The following is a 20,525-nucleotide window of genomic DNA, read 5'->3' as shown; positions in this document are numbered from 1 at the left end:
CTTGATTTGAACAACTGAACCTCCTGACCATGTCTGCATGCTTTTGTGCATTGATTTGTTGCCACGTTATTGGCTGATTAGATATTCACAATAAAGAGCAGGTGTACAGTGGCCATTGAGTGTATGTTCCAGCTTTGTAAAACTCTAGTTAGGTTACATCTGGAGTATTGCATTGAGTTCTGGAAGCTTTGTTATAGGAAGGGTGTGATGGCTTTGAAGAGGTTTACCAGGATGTTGCATGGATTAGAGAGTGTGTGCTACAAGGACTGTGTGGACAAACTTAGATTGTTTGGCAAAGTCTGAGAAGAGACCTGACAGAAGTGTAAAATTTTATGAAAGGCATAGATAGAGTATGCAGCTGATACCTTTTCAGAACCAAGGCAGCATCCATCTTCATTATTTCAGCTAATTTGAGGAGAGGCTTGGTCAAGAAACTGAGGAAGCAAACTGGATATAGGGGAGTGTTCATAAGGAGAGGCATCTTGTGATGTCTTTTGGTCATGTCTAAGTCTTATTATATAACTGCTGTTACATTTTTGCTTTTTGAGGAAAGCAAGAAATATTGCTGTGTCCCACATCCTTTATGCTTGATCTCTCCCATCTACTAAATCTCTTTACTAACAAATGCACATGTGATATCATGAGCTGTAGGTTAGAGTTCCTCTTTGCATGAAAAAGTTTAACACAGATTTTCATGTGATTTTATCCAGAGGGGAAAATCATCACATACTCTTTAAGACATAATGAATTCCCAGGGAATGTCGACCTTCCAATGTCAGTCTGATACATTATCCCTGTCTCAGCAAAAAACAGCATCCGTGGAGAGGAATAAACAGTCACCGCATCAGGCTGAGACCCTGATGGAGGCTCTTGGCCCAAAACATCAATTATATACACCCCTCCATAGATGCTGCCTAATTTGCTCAGTTCCTCCAGCATGTTATGTATGTTGCTCCAAGTTTCCAGCACCTGCAAATTTGCTTCATTTTTTCGGTCTCTCTGCAATTATTGTTTGATTGGTTGAAGTTTTTTCCCAGAATTTCGTGATTTTGTTTGAGATTTCCATGATGCACAATATTTCCTGAAGGTGACAATACTCAGGATATGGGTGTTTCGAACAAGACCAACACCTAACACCTAACCCAGCTTCTTTTGAGAAGTTGGAAGTGAGCTTCCTCCATACTGTCTCCATTAGTAGTGAGTTCCTGGATTTAGATCCAACTGTTCCGAAGAGATGGGAATGCGTTTCCAAGCCTGGATGGTGCGAGACTTGAAATAGCCCTTGAAATGAAGATGTTTCCATGTACCCGGTGTCCTTCTGAATGCAGCAACCATGGGCTTAGGTGATACTGGCAGTAAAAGATTAGCATGGCTTTGTTTGTGTGTTACACATACTTTGGAACATTGAAACATGCAGTGAAATGTATCAGCAAAACCTCACCCATGAGTAGATAACAGCGCTGGTGGGTGGTAGTGCCATGGAGATACAGAATCACACAGCAGAGAGACAGACCCTTCAGCCCAACTTGTCCGTGCCGACCAAAATGCAAGCTAAGCTATCTCCCTGGCCACATATCTCTAAATCTTTCTGATCCACGTACCTGTCCAACTCCCTGTGAAAGGAGTAGATTTGTGACAAAAAAATCACCAAATAAGCTGGTTTATTGACTTTTGTAGAAGGATCTAAATACACTGCTTATATTAAAGGTCGCACTAATCCAACAAAGATCTCAAAGTTCTGATAACAGATGTTTGTGTCTGAAAGTGGAATTTATTTGTCAGTTAGGGATTTATCTGCTGTGTGAGTGTAAAGAGCAACCCAGAGGATTCATGTTGGACCTCCCATGATGAATGAGGACTGTGTTGTCTAGACTTCAGCGAGTGCTTTTGCAGATGTTGCAGGTGGCGGGGGTAGGGGGTTGGGGGTTGTGGTACATGAGGCCAATGGTTGCAGAATCAGGGTTACTATCACTGAGATAAATGTTGATTTGTGGAAGCAGTGTAGTGCAAAACTTTAAAAAATTACAATGTTACAAAAAAATAAAATAAATTGTGCAAGTCATGAATGATGAGCTTACATTCATAATCTGTTCATGAATCTGATAGCAGAGGGGAAGAAGCTGTTCCTAAAACCTCCCGCATCTCCTCCTTGATGGTGTTGATGAGAAAACATAACGCTGATCGTTATTATTGGGCATCCATCTTAATGATGGATGTCATCTTCTTGAGACACCGCCTTTTGAAGATGCCATCGATGAGGTGGAGGGTCGTGCCTGTGATTGAACTGGCTGACTGTACAACCCTCTGCGGTCTCCTTCGATCCTGCGCATTGGAGTCACCGTACCAGACAGTGATGCGACTGGTCAGAATACTCTCTCTGCATATTTGCAAGTCTTTGGTGACATACTCAAACTACTAATGAAGTACAGCCACTCAGGTGCCTTCTTAATGATTACCCCAATCTGTAGGGCCCAGGATGTTGACACCCAGGAACCTGAAGCTGCTCCACCACTGACCCTCAAAAATGACTGGTGTGTGTTCTGATTTCCCCTTCCTGAAATCCACAATCAATTGCTTGCTCGTGCTGACATTGAGTGCAAATTTGCTTTTGCGATACCACTCCTCTAGCCACTCCTCACTCCTGAACGCCTCCTCGTCACTATCTGAGAATCTGCCAACCACAGTTGTGTCATTGGCATCTCACGCAGACAGCTTGATGCATGTGGTCTTGTCAGGATTACAGAAGGTCTTGCTATCACACGGCTACACTTTACAGGGTAAGTGTTGTCTCTTGGGAGTTAGAATAACCAAACTCCTAAAAGAATCCTAATCCATTCATTGGATTTGGGATCATTCTTAAATTCCTTATCCCAACCTCGTGCATAAACCAGGCCAGTGATCAGCTCTCTACCCCTCCAACTGAAATTAAAGCTCTCCTCAGCCTTTCACTTCATATCTACATTTATTGTTGGAGTTACACTTCTGGTAGACAAGTATTGACGTTGTGCAATTGGGTCAATCACCCTCTTTACATGCCACTTTCATTACTGCTTAGCAGTCACTGTGAATAACGCAGTCACCGCGTAACCGAGGGGCTGCTCACCATTGCTCGCTTAGGAACTCATTTGTTAGAGTTTGCTGAGGATGCACTCGTTCAGGTTTGATCACCCTGTTATAGGAGACAGTGCAGAAAATATTTACCAAAATGTTGCCAGGACTGGGTTATAGGGAGAGTCTGGACAGGCTAGGATACCATTGCCTGGAGTGTAGGAGTTGGAGAAGTAAGTTTATAGAGGGGTATATGGCGTGGACATGGTGGATGCACTCAGTCTTTTCCCCAGAGTTGGGGAATCAAAAACTGGAGGGCAGGAGGGGTGTGACTCAATCGGAACCAGAGAGGCAACTACCTCACACAGAACGTGGCATCTCTGAAACAAACTGCTAGAGGAAGCAATCCAGGCAGGTATAACCACAACATTTAGAAAGTATTTGAACAAACAGGAGAAGTTTGGAGAGAATTGATCAAACATTGGCAAAAGGGATGATCTCAAATGGGCATTTTGGTCAGCATAGACAAAATGGGCTGAAGGGCCTTTTTCTGTGCTGTATGATTCTCTGAGTACAGAGAAGATTCTCTGCACAGAGAAAATGTACGGGGATGTGGCCAGGATTTGAGGACCTGAGTTACAGGGAAACGTTGAATGGGTTAGGACTTTATTCCCTGGAGCACAGGAGAATTAAAGGAGACTTGATAGAGGTAAAAAAAAATCATGAAGAGTTAGAGTAAATGCAAATAGGCTTTTTCCACCGAGGTTGAGTGAGACTACAACTAGGGGTCATGGTTAAGGGTGACAAGTGAAGTAACTGAAGGGAAATTTCTTCACTGAGTGTGAGATGAGCTACCAGTGGAATTGATGAATATAGGTTTGATTGCAACATTCAAGAGAAGATTGGAATGGGAAGGGTATAGAGATCTTTAGTCCAGGTGTTGGTTGAGGGACAAGGCCGAATAACAGTTCTGCACAGACTAGATAGGCCTACTTTTGTTCTGCAGTACTCTATGACTGTATGAATGGCTGAAGCTAATAACTGGGGCCTAAGGAAGATGGCTACAGGATTTCATCTGGAAAATCTTTAAAATGCACCTGCAAGTAAAGAAATATTTTTGTTTTCCTACAGAGGACCAAGATGATACCATGCTAGAACAAACCTGTGACACGCTGCTAAGGTGCATCGTTACAGTATTAAACCAGGGGTTGCGGAATGGAGGTGGCGTGGGTGACGTCTTGAGGAAGCCTTCAAAGAACGTAAGTGTTCGTATAGATATCGCATACAATGTCTGCTTGCACTGCCCTTGCCTGAGCTGGATATGTTTGGAGGGTGGGGAGCTCTGGGTAATGAAAGACATTGGCTGGGCTGTTCAAGATGTGCTGTTGCTGAAACAAAGTGTGGTAACAAGCTGGGATAATCACCTGTGTTGGTCACTCTTGCCTTTCCACAGACTAGAACCTCATCAAGGTCTGCTATAATTAAACCATTTATCCCTCAGAGACTATCTTCCTTTTATATTGATACCCCTCTCATCAATCCAACCCTTCCTCTTTAGCAAATTTTCCAAGATCCAAAAGGCTTCTCACCCAGACTCTGCATTGTCCTCAATGGACATCCAACCCTCTGGTTTCTGCTCTACCTATTTTCAGACTAAGGTCCATATTTTTGCCTCTATTGCATTTTTCATTGCAGTTTTAGCTTTCTTTACTTTTGCTTATATGTTTTTATACTCAGCGGTTGGTGTGTAGACTCTTAGTTACTTGCAGTGTACTTGGTTCTATAGTTATAGTTTCTCTGTCTCCAAAGCTAATGTGTGATTCAGTCAGTATCTGGTCTACAGTATAAAAGCAAACAGTTTACTGATGTTCCCTTGTTAAAGTCGGTTAATTGTAGCCAGTCACTGGTACAGCCAGCTACAGTTCCTTTGTTCTCTGTCTTGTTTGCTGGTGCAGGCTGACCCTGTCTGACCTGTCCTATTCAAGATTGCTTATTGTCATTTCCAGTACACAAGTGTGAAGGGAAATTAAATAATTGTTACTCAGCATTCGAGGCAGCATATAAAAAACACACTAAGATAAATAACACGTTAATAAACAAAAACCACAATAAATGTAAATGCATAAGATGGCTTACATGAGAAAATCTGCAGACGCTGGAAATCTGAGCAACACACATAGAACACTGGAGGAACTCAGCAGGCCAGGCAGCGTCCATGGAAAAGAGTAAACCGTCAATGTTTTGGGCTGAGACCCTTCATCAGGACTGGAGAAGAAAAGATGAGAAGTCACAGAAGAAGGTGGGGGTGGGAGAGGTAATAGGTGATAGGTGAGAGGGGAGGGGTGAAGTAAGGAGATGGGAAGTTGATGGATGAAAGTGAAACAGGGTTGGAGAAGGGGGAATCTGATAGGAGAGGACAGAAGGCCATGGAAGAAGGGAAGGGAGCAGGAGCAACAGAGGGAGGTGATGGATAGGTAGGGAGATAAAATGACGAAGGAGAAGGTGGTGGGGAAAGGTGAAGGGAAGTGGGTCGTTGCCAGCAGTTTGAGAGATTGATGCTCACGCACACCGGGAGCACTGGATACACAACAGATTCACAAGTGAAGTGTCACCCTAGCTGGAAGGACTGTTTGAATCCTGAGTGGTAGTGTAGGGGCAGATGTGGCACTTGTTCACCTTGCAAGGATAATTACCTGCTGGGAGGGAGATCTGTGGGGAGGGACAAATGGACGAGAGAGTTGCATAGGGAGCAATCAGACCTAAGATGACTTGTATACTTCAAATGATTGCACTTCCATCAAGTGATGCTCTGTACAGGGGCGTCTGTACACAAGCTGACTCTGTCAGGAAATGATAAAGTATTGGTGGGGTTGGTTAGTGAGTCGAGGTGTTGATCAGACCTACTGTTTGGGGTAATAACTGTTTTTTGAGTGGTGGTCCTAGTATGGAATCTATGTCACCTCTTCCCTGATGGGAGTAGGATAAACAGTCCATGAGCAGGACGGGTGGGATCCTTCATGATACTACTGGCCTTTTCCTAGAACCTCTCTGTACTTATGCCTTGATGGTGGGTAGACTGGTGCCAATGACACATTGGGCAGTTTTGACCACCCATTGTTGAGCTTTCCTGTCTGTTGCAGTGCAGTTTCCACACCACACAGTGATGCAGTCTGCCGGGATATTCTCCACTGCTCATACAATAGAACAGATAAAACCATAAGATTTGTACCTCATTCCTGACTTCTGAGCTATCTTTGGGACAACTTTATCTCCAGATCTAACATCCCTGTGCATTCATTTCTCTGATCACTGGCCCCATCTCGTAACACATTGCTCAGTCTATCCTGATCTCTGAAGTAATCCAGACCACAAGGAGGGCAATTTCTTTGCTTCCTCACCCCAGAACAAAGAAGGATGCATGGGGGAAATCACAGGGTTATGGCGACCCATAAGCTTCACGTTCCCATTCAGATATGTCCGTACATGGCCTCCTCTACTGCCATGATGAGACAAACTCAGGTTGGAGGAGCAACACCCCGTATACCATCTGGGTAGTCTCCAACCCCTTGGTATGAACATCGAATTCTCCAACTTCCAGTAATTCCCTCCTTCTCCCTTCCCCCATCCCACTTTCACTCTGCCTCCTGCTCCAGCTGCCTATCACCTCTCTCATGATTCTGCCTTCTTCTACTACCCATAGTGCTTTCCCCTTTCATTCCTTCTTCACCTCTCCAGCCTATCCCCTCCCTGCTTCCCCTCCCCCACCCCTTGATTGGTTTTTCACCTGGCACCTTCCACTCTCCCCCCACCTTCTTTATAGGGCCCCTGACCCCTCCTTCTTCAGTCCTGACAAAGGGTCTCGGCCCGAAACGTTGACTGCTCATTTCAACAGATGCTGCCCGACCTGCTGAGTTAATCCTGCTTTTGTATGTGTTGACAGGATTATGGGGGAAGTGTAAGGAAATGGAGGCAAGTTGCCTTTGAATGACAAGCTCAAAGAGCGAGAATGCCTCCAGGTTCTCATGGAAATGCTCTGCAGAGGTAAAAGGGGAGAGAGGGAGCTGTGTTAACCACATGGCTTTGGCCCTCTAACATGGAGCATGTACATATCTACATCACAGGTGATATGGCTCAACTTCCAGCTGAGCATGTTGCAGTCTTCGGGACTTGATGATGAATTCTATAACTTAAGGTAACTTGGTTCACTCATAGAAACATAGAAAATAGGTGCAGGAGTAGGCCATTCAGCCCTTCGAGCCTGCACTGCCATTCAGTATGATCATGGCTGATCATCCAACTCAGAACCCTGTACCTGCTTTCTCTCCATACCCCCCGATCCCTTTAGCCACAAGGGCCATATCTACCTCCCTCTTAAATATAGCCAATGAACCAGCCTCAACTGTTTCCTGTGGCAGAGAATTCCACAGATTCACCACTCTCTGTGTGAAGAAGTTTTTCCTCATCTCGGTCCTAAAAGGCTTCCCCTTTATCCTTAAACTGTGACCCCTCATTCTGGACTTCCCCAACATCGGAAACAATCTTCCTGCATCTAGCCTGTCCAATCCCTTTAGAATTTTATACATTTCAATAAGATCCCCCCTCAATCTTCTAAATTCCAGTGAGTATAAGCCGAGTCGATCCAGTCTTCCTTCATATGAAAATTCTGCCATCCCAGGAATCAATCTGGTGAACCTTCTTTGTACTCCCTCTATGGCAAGAATGTCTTTCCTCAGATTAGGGGACCAAAACTGCATTCAATACTCCAGCTGTGGTCTCACCAAAGCCTTGTACAACTGCAGTAGAACCTCCCTGCTCCTGTACTCAAATCTTCTTGCTATGAATGCCAACATACCTTTTGCCTTTTTCACCACCTGCTGTACCTGCATGCCCACCTTTAATGACTGGTGTACAATGACACCCAGGTCTCATTGCACCACCCCTTTTCCTAATTGGCCAGCATTCAGATAATAATCTGTTTTCCTGTTCGTGCAACCAAAGTGGATAACCCCACATTTATCCACATTAAATTGCATCTGCCATGAATTTGCCCACTCACCTAACTTATCCAAGTCACCCTGCATCATCTTAGCATCCTCCTCACAGCTAACACCGCCGCCCAGCTTCGTGTCATCCACAAACTTGGAGATGCTGTGTTTAATTCCCTCGTCTATATCATTAATATATATTGTAAACAACTTGTCCCTCCCCAATCTCCTGGTTCTTGCCCTTACATCTCCTCCCTTCAGGGCCCCAAGCTGTCCCTCCAGTTGAAGGGACACTTCACCCGTGAGTCTGTCGGGGTCATCTACTGTTTCTGGTGCTCCTTTACATCAGTGAGACCTGACGTAGATTGGGGGACTGCTTCGTTAACCACCTAAACCCTTTCTGTATCTATGTCGTTGATGGTGGGTAGGCTGGTGCCAGTGACATATTGGGCAGTTTTGACTACCCATTATAGAGCCTTCTTGTCTGCTGCAATACAGTTTCCACACCACGCAGTGATACAGCCTGCTGGGATTTGCCGCAAAAGCTGGGCTTTCTCAGTGGCTAACCACTTTAATTCTACTTCCCATTCCCAGTCCAACACATAAGTCCATGCCCTCCTCTACTGCCAGGTTGAAGTCACTCTCAGGGTGAAGGAGAAGCACTTCATATTCTGTCTGGGTAGCTTCCAACCTAACAGCATGCAAATCAATTTCTCCAATTTCCACAGATGTTTTCCCCCTCTCTATTCTCTCTTTTACCAGTCCCCATTCTGGCTCCCCTCTTAACCTTTCTCTTCTCTTCACTTGCTCATCAGCTCCACCTTGTGGCCCTCCTCCTTCCCTTTCGCCCACGGTCCACTCTCCTCTCCTCTCAGATTCCTTCGTCTTCAGCTCTTCACCTCTTCCACCTATCACTTCCCAGCTTCTCACTTCATCGTCTCCTACCCATTCATTAACCTTCATCCTCACCCAGTTTCTCCTATGACTGGCCAGCTTGTACTCCCTCCCCTCCCCACGATTTCTTATTCTAGCTTCCTCCCCCTGCCTTTCCAATTCTGATGAAGGGTCTTGGCCTGAAACATTGTCTCCACATATGCTGCCTGACCTGAGTTCCTCCAGCATTTAGTGTGTTGCTTAGGTACCTTGATTTCTATCTGTATTAGTCATATTAGTTACAGTACATCATATTGTCTGTGATATTAGTTCAGCTGTTTTGTTTATTTTCTCTCCGGGAGTGGAGGACGTTCCATGTCTGACCTGCCGGGCATATCCTCCTGCTCCGCATTTCACCATTCCTACATTTTGTTGCTGTGTTCTCATCTTCCAACTGCTCCCCTTCACTCATTGACCAAGTAACCTTGTTTACAGCTTATCCCCATGGTTACGCCATCATAACATCCTCCATTCCCACCAGAACAAGTTTTCCTTTCTCTCCTTCCCAGTCCTGACGAGAAGTCCTTGACCAGAAAAGTTTTCACTTTTTCGCTTCTCACCAATGAGGCCTGACCATTGTGTATTTCCAGCATTTTCCACTTTTTTACTTCAACACAAACCAGTGTAGGGTGAAGAATATCTTCAACACTTCACATTTAGGGAAACAATGACCTTGATGTTAGATCTACTAGTTGTTGGGTTCGGCAAGGAATAACACTTCTCTTCTGGCAGTCTCCAGTTTCTGAATTGTCCTGAAGTTCAGTATAGGGAGTTATAAAGACTATCAGCTATAAGGACTTTATTCCTTGGAAAGTAGTAAACTGAGGGGTGTTCTAATAGAAGTGTATAAAATCACGAGGAATATATATATATATATATATATATATATATATACACACACACACAGTCTTTTCTCCAGGGATGGAGCACTCAAAAATAGAGTGCATGGGTTTAAAATGAGAGGTGGAAGATTTCAAAGAGACTTAAGGGGCAACTTCTTGCAGAGGGTGGTAGGTGACAAACAACAGACCCAGCACCGATTCCTGCAGCACACCACTAGACACAGGCCTCCACCACTCTCTGGTTTCTCTCTCGAAGCTATTGTGGGAATCTAATTCACTACCTCATCCTGAGTTCCAGTTGTCTGAATCTTCTTGACCAACCTCCCATACAGAACCTTGCCAAAGGCCTTGCTAAAGTCCAGGTAGAATGCAAACACTGCCTTCTCTGTATCAACTTTCCTGATAACCTCCTCAAAAAACTCTGTAAGATTGGTTAGACACAACCTAATAAGTAATTTAGTAAATTTAATTATATACATTTAATAAACAACCAGATAGAAGGAGGTTAGAGGGATATGGGCCAAATGCTGACAAATGGAACTAGCTTGGCGGCCATCATTGCCACCATGGATGAGTTGGGCTAAAGGGCATCTTCCACGTTGCAAGACTCTGTCTCTAATGTTTCTCACTGTGGACTAACATTTGAGTCTTTCAATCTTTTGAGCAGTTATATCTGCTGCAGAATACCGGACACATTAAGTTAAAAGATGCAACATTATGTTCTGCCTGATACTACAAGGTTGAAATAATAAATTTACAAATTAGATGTATAAGCCACCAGGGGCAAGGAATCTCTCTGCTCCTCGGTGGAATGTTTACTGAACACAGCCTGCATAACGTAACATTCAATTAGCATTAGATCTGTGGAGCAGCATTTAATATCGACAGGTCACACCTGATGGGATTCAGGATATCACATGCAGAACATTGGAACAGGCAGACACATGGTGGGCACAAGGGATCTGGCAGATGTTGGAAATCAAAAGCGACACACACACGCAGACACACACACACACACACACACACACACACACACACACACACACACACACACACACACACACACACTCACTCACACACACGCAGACACACACACGCACACACACACTCACTCACTCACTCACTCACTCACACACACACTCACTCACTCACTCACTCACTCACACACACACACACACACTCACACACACACACTCACACTCACTCACACACACACATACTCACTCACACTCACTCACACACACACACACACTCACACACACACACAAACACACGCACACACACGCACACACACTCACTCACACTCACACACACACTCACTCACACACACACACACACACACACTCACTCACTCACTCACTCACTCTCACTCACTCACTCACTCACTCACTCACTCACTCACTCACTCACACTCACACACACACACACACACACACACCAAGTCAGGCAATATCTATGGAGGGGAATAACAGTCGATGCTTCGGATCGAGACCCTTTATCAGGACACGTGGTAGATGAGCTTCCTGCAGAGCAATGTGAACTTTGAAAGAGCTAGTGTGAAAATCAGCTAAATGCAGCAATAATCTAATTTTGAAAATTACGGGGAACAGAGAGATTCTGGTGTCCAGACACAAGTAGCTCAGCTAGCATTATTTGGTGGTTGAAGTAAACCTTGGGAGTTAATAAGTTTATAAACAGAGTAAAGAGCCAAGAACAGAACGAGTATTTTGCAGATCGCTGGTCAGACCTTGGCTACTATGTTCTGTGGGCACCATTTCATCTCTCTTCAGGAAAGAAGGATATCCATGAAGTGGTGCAGAGAACGTTTACCAAGGAGATGACAACAGGAACAGGTTAAGGGGTTGGACATCCTGTGGAGTGATGCCATTTCACCTTCCAGAAGTCAGAAGTGTGTTTGAATGCTCTCCAATTAACACTGTCCTCTCCAAAGGTTTCATCCCACCCAGGGCAAGGCACCCTACCTACCAGCTTACACAGTCCTTCCCTCCAACACCAGTGCAGTGTTGTTACAGTCTGCACCATCTACAAGATGCCCTGCTGTTACTTGCAAAGGATTTTCCAACAAACCCACCATCTCTACCAGAAAGCAGGTCAAGGGCTGCAAGTCCATGGTCCCACCACCACCTGCAGGTTCCCCTCCAAGTCACACACCGTCCCGACCCAGAAATGTTTTGCCAGTCCAGTTACTAATTCATTAACCAATGATAATCTCTGCTCAAAATTACCCTGACACATGAGAGTATTTTTTTTTAGAAGATTATCACCAATTTCGGGCACATACTCTCAAAAAGGTTCGCCAGCCCTGGACTACTGTGGTTCAAGAAGATGGCTTACCATCACCATCTCAAGGGCAGTCAGGGATGGACAATAAATGTTGATTTCACCAGTAATGACCATATCCCCCCACCAAGAAAACCCAGCTGAAATTTTGCTTAGAATTGTCAGTGTTGGAAGCTGATTCCATAAAAATGTAAAAGGATATCGGACAGATACCTGTATTTAGTGGCTTACAGAGAAGTGGTACGTGAGGATAGGCACAAACTGCTGTCTTATCTCATGAATGTGGTTCGAAGGTTGTCCCACCCATCTCTAGTGAACTGATTGGTTGCATCTGAAGTAGTTGAGTATGTTGGGGAGCTGTTACAGAAGGTGTAGATCAGCCATGGTCATATTGAATGGTGAGGCTTGAGTGGCCTGCTGTGCTGTCTTTGCTCCCAGTTCTTTGTGTCCTTCTGTTCTAACATGCTAAAATGACAAATAATCCGCAATTTATCAATGAAGTGATTGTCATACAACCTCTGAAAGAGCATTAAGAGTTATTTACATTGGGTAGGACTGGAGTTATGTGTGTGTCGGATTGTTTACGATACATTGAGCTTTTTTTGACAACTTAGTAGTTCTCAGGTTCATTTTATTCCTCCAGTTTTTTGGGTGGGAGTAATGAACTTGATTTTACTCTGTTAGGTTTGGTTCTGTTGATGCTTCTATCAGTTTCACTTCCACTGTGCACCCACACCTCACTTTTCTGCTATCGTTTGCTGATGAGCTTTGAGCTGTACAACAAACTAACCTGGAATCTTGGCCTTTGCTTTTCTGTATTCACCGCATTTGTTTTTATTTAGTCAAGTGAAGTGGGCTTTGCAGACTGAGCTAGAATTTAATTGCCCATCCTTAGGTGCCCTTGAGAAAGTGACGGTGAACTATCTTCATGAACCGCTGTGGTCAGTGAGGTGTGTTATTAGGGAAAGGGTTCCAGGACTCAGAGACGGTGAAGGAATAATGATATATTTCCAAGTTGTGACAGTGTGTGGGTTGGGGGAACCACTTCCAGATGTTGTTCTTGTGATCCTGTTGCCCTTGTCCTTCCAGCTGGTGGCTTTGGAAGGTACCGTCAAAGGGATCATGGTGGATCATTGCATTGCACCCTGTATTTGGTACAAACTGCTGCTGCTGTGTGTCAGCGGTGGTTATGGATGGGCTGTCTAACAAGTCATCTGCTCTGTCCCGAATGGTATCAAGCGTCATGTATATTACATGAGACAATTTTATTTATTTATTGACATACAGTGTATTATATTGTATATATAGTTTATGGACAAATAGAGTAGGCCCCTCTGGCCGCCCAGCAATCCCCAATTTAATCCTAGCCTGATCACAGGACGATTTACAATGACTGATTAATCTACCAACTGGTACATTAACAGACTGTGAAGCAAACCAGAGCATCCGGCAGAAATCCTGGCAGTCACAAGGTGAATGTACAGACTCCTCTTGGCTAGCAACGGGAATTGAACCCGGGTTGCTGGTACTGTAAAGTGTTGTGCTAACCACTATGCCACCCCTTGACTATCTTCCTCAGCTTCCCTGTTAATGAATAAAAGAATAACTTGATCATTTCCTCCATCCATTGTAGATTTCTACATGGATCCAAAACAGGAAGAAAGTGGTTCCCTTTTGTTAGGGCTTATGACCCCATTATGCTGATGAAGATTAACTTTCTCATTTCAGGAACCTTTGTTTTTTGCACGTGTCGTCTATGATCTGCTGTTCTTCTTCATTGTCATCATCATCGTCCTGAACCTAATCTTTGGGGTCATCATTGACACATTTGCCGATCTGAGAAGTGAGAAACAGAAGAAGGAGGAGATCCTGAAAACGACTTGCTTTATCTGTGGTACGTTGAGCTTGAGTGTTGTGAAGCTCTGCTGTCGATCCAGTATTCTGTTGCTTGAGGCTCCAACATTAGCTGCTGCCTTGGGTTCAAGTGTCCTTCCAGAGTACAGAAGGTGTGCTATAGCGTTAGAGAAACAAATGCAATCTGGAGTACATTTGTCCTTGGGTAGCTATAAATATGCCCTGCGTTATCGAACATCTGGAACTCCCTCCCTGGGGGAACGCCTGGAACTCCCACCTAGTGGGGGGAGAAGAATGTCGAACTCTTCCTTCTCCCAATGAGGGAGACGTCTGGAATTCCCAGCTAAGGGGGTTGGGAAGAAAGACTAGAACTCCCTTCTGTAGGGAGCTCCCTGTCGGAGGGAGATATCTGAACTCCTGCCTGTGGGGTGGGGGGGGGAAATGGCTGGAACGCCCTCTTGTGGGGATTCAGCTTGAGCTCCCTTTTACAGAGTTTTCTGGGCCACGAGATGGAGGCATAGCAGGTAGAAGGAGTTAAGCCAAGGTCAGTTCAAACTGGACAACCAATAGGCTTGAAGATTACAGAGGCCTCCCCCACCACATCCCTCCTTCACCATGTGTCCTCGGTTGCCAATGCAGAGTGTCATGGAGAGATGATTGGTGCAGAAGTGGACTTCTCCATTCATTCTCTCTATACCAATGCCAAACTGAAATGAGTATACTGTATATTGAATGATCTTCTTTAATCTCCTTCTCCAGGTTCTCTTTATTCTGACTTTCACGAAGGATAGAACACATTTTTAGCACAGTGACGTAATTTAATTAAGCGAGGTTACAGTGTTAAGCACATGCAGTAAAATAACTGTATCAAAATGGATTCAAAATATAATTAGGTCAATGAGATGTTTGTTAGTGTATGCGGAGAGCTTCATTGCCATCGGCAGCTTGGAAACGGTGGACAGTGCAGTGAGGCTTCTTTGGGGTCTGGCATTGGACTGCACACAATGATCTCACATCAAAAGCATTCACCCACTGTGCTTTGAGCTTCGGTAACGCTAAACATGCAAGTTCCTGTTTATCAAGCATGCCAGGGATGAAGTGAGGCTATTAAACTGCTTCATTGTAAAAAGCAAGGAAGCTTTGAGTCCTGTGGATTTGGTTGCTGGACCCAGCGGCTGCTGTGTGGGTGATGTGGGGGGAATTCAGACGTGCAACGGACAGTCTGCGAAGTCTGGCAGCAGGATTAAAAGGTCTTATTCTGACTCCCCCCCACCCCCCCCCCCACCTTTCTATCCAGTCCTGATGAAGGGTCTTAGCCCAAAATATCAACTTTTTATTTCCCTCCACGGATGCTGCCTGACCTCCAGCAATTTGTGTGTGTTACTTTGGATTTCCAGCATCTGCAGAATCTCTTGTGTTTTGGGTTACAAGATCACCCTGAAGTGTCCATTCCCCCCACCCAGATATGTCCTTTGATGTAAGGTGAAGGCAGCAATAACAAAGGGAATGCTGGTTTTGCAGCTCTGTAGCTTTCTGCTGGGTACTGGTACATAGGCTTACCACATTGGTACATCCAGAGTCACCAGCCAAGGAGGGTACACAACTGACAGAGTGGTCAGGGTGCAGCTTCCTTTAGAGACAGCTCTGTGTACTGTGGCAACTGGTGATTGAAAATATTGGTGGCCTACAGACCCATTGCACACAGATCTACCCCAATGGGCTGCTACAGGTCTGCAGCCCACCCAACGCCCGTAGAGTACCACACGCGTTACTATCCTTTGACCTGAAGAAAGGTCCCAGGTTTTTGTTGGAGCCAAAGGAAAATAACACATGGGCTATTTTGCTCTGTCTGGTTATCTTAAAACACATGGTCAGTTCTGGTTTCCTGCTTCAACACCATTTTACAGACATTCAGGGAAAGGATGATCACGCGGAGAAGTTTGTGTCGAGTTGTGTGTGCTGTGTGTTGTGTCATGTCAAGCATGCTGTGACCTGTCACATGTTGTGATCCCCTCGGTATCACATGGTTAGAGGACTGTTTATGTCCGGGGGGGGGGGGGGTGTGAGAGAGAGTGTGTGTGTGTGTGTTTTATGGGGCTTGTTTTGCTGTTGTTGCTTTGTCACTTGGGGGTGTGTTCTGTTTTGTTGGGTCCTGTGTTGTTCTGTCACGGTAAGTGTGTTGTGTTGATGCTGGAATGCAGGGCAACACTTGCCGGCTGCCCCCAGCACATACTTGAATGTGCAGGTTGTCAATGCAAACAGTCACTGCATGTTTCAATGTACATGAGATATAGAAATCTGAATCATGTTATGTGCCATGCTCTGTACTCTACACTGTCGACCTGCAGCCTTGTCAAGCACCAGTTACTGGGTGAGAGGTTACCTTCACTGCCCTCTCACCGTCCCTCACACTTACCCCTTCACAGTCCATCACTGCTGCTCTACGCAAAGCTCCTCACCCATCCTCCCACCACTCCTCACACCCCGACCAGCCCATGCCCCCCTGTATCTGGGTCAAGAGCCATAAATGGACTCAGGTCTACAAGCTCAGGCTGGGTCTTGTGTTGGCAGGATCTATCGGATCCCTGGATCCAGGCACGTGGACCCAGGTACCCATGCTGGGTGGTATATGAAACAAGTACAGATTTGACTCGGTGTTGACTGAGGGGGTTATAACCTCCCCCCCACTTCTGCAGTCCCAATGCAATCTTTTAACAGAATTGTTCCAAATGGCTGCGAATAGTTGATTATAACTCTTATAATGGAGGAAAGCGGGAGTGATGTTGTGGGAAAAGACAACTCTTACCTTCCTGTTTTCATTAATAATAACCACAGTATCTTAATACCAATAGGCATAGGAGCAGAATTAGGCCATTCAGCCCCCTGAGTCTGCTCCACCATTCCATCACGGCTGATTTATTATCCCTCAACTCATTTTTCCTGCCTTCTCGCCATAGCCTTTGACACCTTTACTAACCAAGTACCTGTCAACCTCCACTTTAAATATACCCAGTGACAGGTCCCCACAGCTGCCTTGAGGAACAATTACTGAGCAAAGCTTGCTGCCCAGTTGCCTGAGGGGTCACTGGAGCCGATGGCCAGCAAGCATCTTTTCTGGATGAGCAACTTCTGTAGAGCTTCTTGGGTTCAAAAAGAGATGGAGAGGCAGTAGGTTTATGAGGAGAATCAGAGGCAAACTGCTAGAACAGGGGTCCCCAACCTTTTGTATGACATGGACCAATACTGTTAAGAGGTCTACGGACCCCGGATTGGGAACCCCTGTCCAAGGAACTCAGCAGGTCAGGCAGCACCTGTGGAGGCAGAGAAATGGTTGAAGAGTCGGGGCAAGACCCTGCGTCAGGTCAGAGTTGTGAGGGGAGGCAGACAACTTAGAGGGAACCTCAGAGGTATGACCATGGCAGGCGAAGGTATTGGACCTCAGTGCCAAGGAACTAAGGAGGATTGAGAGAGCAGAACCTGTAGAGCTTGGTATCTCATTGGGTTGTGGGTGGGGGGTCTTGGATGGGAAGGAGTAAAGAAAAATTTAAAATCACCTGAAGAGAAGCCGGTGAAAGAGGGAGACGTGTGAATAGCGCAAGGCACGAGCTGGTGCACTGATTGGCTGCTGGGAGGACGGTGTGGCTGAGATGGAAAGAGAGCAGCTGAAATGATGGCATGGGTGATGTGGTCTGAAGCCAGCGACGCAAACAGCCTGCTTCAGTTTTGGTTCGGAAACCAGGGAGAGGAATGGAGTCAGTGGTTGGGGAAAGGAATCGGTGGGTGGCACAGGAGACAATCCTCTCAGTCATCCCAGTATTTAGCTGGAGGAAGTTCTCAACCTGTGTGTCAGGCAAGCAGCGTGACCACTTGGAGACAGTAATGGGGTCAGGCGAGGTAGTGGTGAGACAGAGCTCAATGTCAACACTTACATCAGGAATAGTTAACCAGCTCCCCTATTGTTTCCACCAATAAAACGTCTGCAGACCTGACTGATTCAAACTCCGCAGAGATTACAATAGCAACATTTAGCACAGGCTCAGTGTTCAGAGACTTTTCAACCATCACTGCTCTGATTTATAAAGCTTTTCTGGTTTTATTGAGTGATGTGGAAAGGTTATGATGCAGCTTTATAAAACTTGGGCTCATCTGCACTTGGGGAATTGTGTGCAGTTCTGGTTGCCCCACTATAGGGAGGATGTGAAGGCTGTGGAGAGGTGCAGAAGAGGTTTATCAGGATACTGCCTGGATTAGAGGACTGTGCTGTAAGGAGGGGTTGGACAAACTAGGGTTGTTGTATTTGGCGTGCCAGAGGCTGAGGGGAGACTGCAAAATGTTTGTAAAATATCAGAGGCAAGGATAAGGTAGGCATTATGAATCTTATTCCCAGGGTAGAAATATTAAATACTAGAGGGCATGTATTTAAGGTGAGTGGGGGAAGATTAAAGGTGATGTGCGCAGCAAGTTTTCACACAGTGTTAGTGTTACGTGCCTGGATTGGGCTACCAGGGTGGTGGTATCGATAGAGCAGGAGCAGTTTAAGAGATAGATATGGAGGGACAAATATCATGTGCAAGCAGGATTAATTCAGGATCATGGTCATTGTTCCTACGCTGTGCAATGGCATGGGGTGGCAAACCTATGGCACATGCGCAAATTTTATTGGCACGTGGCATGCACTGCCACTCTTTGATTCTTTAAACCATACCGATAATAAATAACAATCATAATAATTATCTTTACTGCCAAATGAAGCAGTAAATGATTTTTTTTAAAATACAAGAGCAGTGAAATATTTTCATAGCTGGACAGTTGTGAGAACATGTGGAGTTGAATGATGTGTTTTGAAATCCTCGCAGACCTGATTTACACATCAGTATTTGATTAGTAAGTAATTGCAATAACAATACAATTTAGAAATGATGTTATTTTTCAATTGTCCTTTTAGAAGATTAATATTAATAATTTTTGAACAGGTTTTCTAAAATGCTTCATTTATTTTAATCTGTTTTTGCTATACTTTTAGTAACAGTAAAACATCGTATACAATTGAATAAGCAACAGGGCTTACATTTTTCCTTAAGGAAACGTAATTATCGTTACTAATTCATTTATAAATAGTAATCTCTGCTGAAAATTACCGTGACATGTGAGAGAATGTTTTTAGAAGACTGTCGTCATTTTGGTCACACACTTTCAAAAAGGTTCACCAGCCCTGTTCTAGGCTCTGTGTTCAAATTCAGTCTTGCTTTGCTCATGAGCAGAAACACTTCGTGAACCTGTATCCTTGGGTCTATAATTAACATTGGAAGCAATGGCCATTCGCATGAGCCAGGTCTAAATCGGCTGTGAACGCCACAAAATCTTCACACCATCTCAAAAATGTCTTCCCCAAGTCAGTTACTTTGATCAACCATTCTAGTTAGCCCACCCCACTCCCATCCCTTCCGTCTATTACCTCAGTCACTGCACTGTAAATACTTTAAACCACGTTTTATAAAGCTATTTACATTGTAAATACATGCTGGTATTTGTGGATGTTTTATTCTACATCCTTTATTCTTTAACTTTATTTTTATATAATTCTTTAATCTTTATAATTGTTGAATGTTGTTTTTGTTGTATATCACACCCTGAGCAGCACACCACAACAAGTTCCTAACACATGTGAATGTGAATTGCAGATTATATATGTAAATATATATGGTAAATAAAATTGGTCCTTGATCTTGGTGGCTGGCAGAATAGACTGAAGGGCATGGCCTACCTCTTCCACTCTGCCTTATGTTAACCAAAGGCAGGATAGTAAGGGATGTCAGAGTCGTAGCAGAGCAGGTGGAGCCACAAACTTTGGAGTAAAAGTAACCAACTTCTTGTTCTTTCTCACCTGCTTGAACCTTATGACTTGTTTGGAGGTTTGATGTTTCATTGATGGATGAACTGTGAGGCCTAAAGAGACTCAAGAGACTAAAGAGGCTGGAAGTCTAGAACAGCACTAAAGGCATCAGAAGAGTTCAGCAAGTCAGGCCTGACCCACTGGGCTCCTGCAGTGCCTCTGTGTGTTAAATGTTAAATCATATTGTGCAGAGCCCGGTAACGCACTGAGACATTTAAAGCACCAGACAGAAAAAACACTAGGCCCCCCCTTCATCAGGCTGTAGATAGATGCAGACTCAGATTTATTTATCGCATGCACACCGAAACATACAGAGAAATGCGCTGTTTGCATCGACAACCAACACACCCAAAGATGTGCCGTGGGCAGCCCACAAGCATGGCCACACATTTGTGGCAACATAGTACGTCCAACGTGCTTGGCAGAACAACACACAACATAACAAAATAGAGCTTACCAAGTTACAAAGCAGCCCATTTCCTGCCTCCCTCTCACCCACACCAATAGACAGTCCACAGGACAGGCCATCTTCAGCCTCCAGCCTCCAGTAGACTTGTGGATTCACACATCTTGGGTCTTCGACTTCCCCAGTGGACTGTAGACTTGCAGAGATTTGCAGACTTGGGACCTTGACCATCAGATCTCAATTTTAGGACTTCCAATCAACTT

The 20,525-nt window shown here is 44.8% G+C and overlaps 1 protein-coding gene across 1 annotated transcript in view; it reads left to right on the top strand.

Annotated features, from left to right (window-relative positions):
• Nucleotides 1–20,525, top strand: part of itpr2 (inositol 1,4,5-trisphosphate receptor, type 2) — a 308,708-nt gene that overhangs the window by 278,437 nt on the left and 9,746 nt on the right. The window contains exons 53-54 of the mRNA XM_059987723.1: nt 4,180–4,307; nt 13,838–14,003. Of these exons, the coding sequence (XP_059843706.1) occupies nt 4,180–4,307; nt 13,838–14,003 (294 nt within the window). The remainder of the gene's footprint in view (nt 1–4,179; nt 4,308–13,837; nt 14,004–20,525) is intronic.

Source organism: Hypanus sabinus, chromosome 13 (assembly GCF_030144855.1).
Source record: "Hypanus sabinus isolate sHypSab1 chromosome 13, sHypSab1.hap1, whole genome shotgun sequence".
NCBI lineage: Eukaryota > Metazoa > Chordata > Chondrichthyes > Myliobatiformes > Dasyatidae > Hypanus > Hypanus sabinus.
This window is presented reverse-complemented; position numbering and strand designations above follow the sequence as displayed.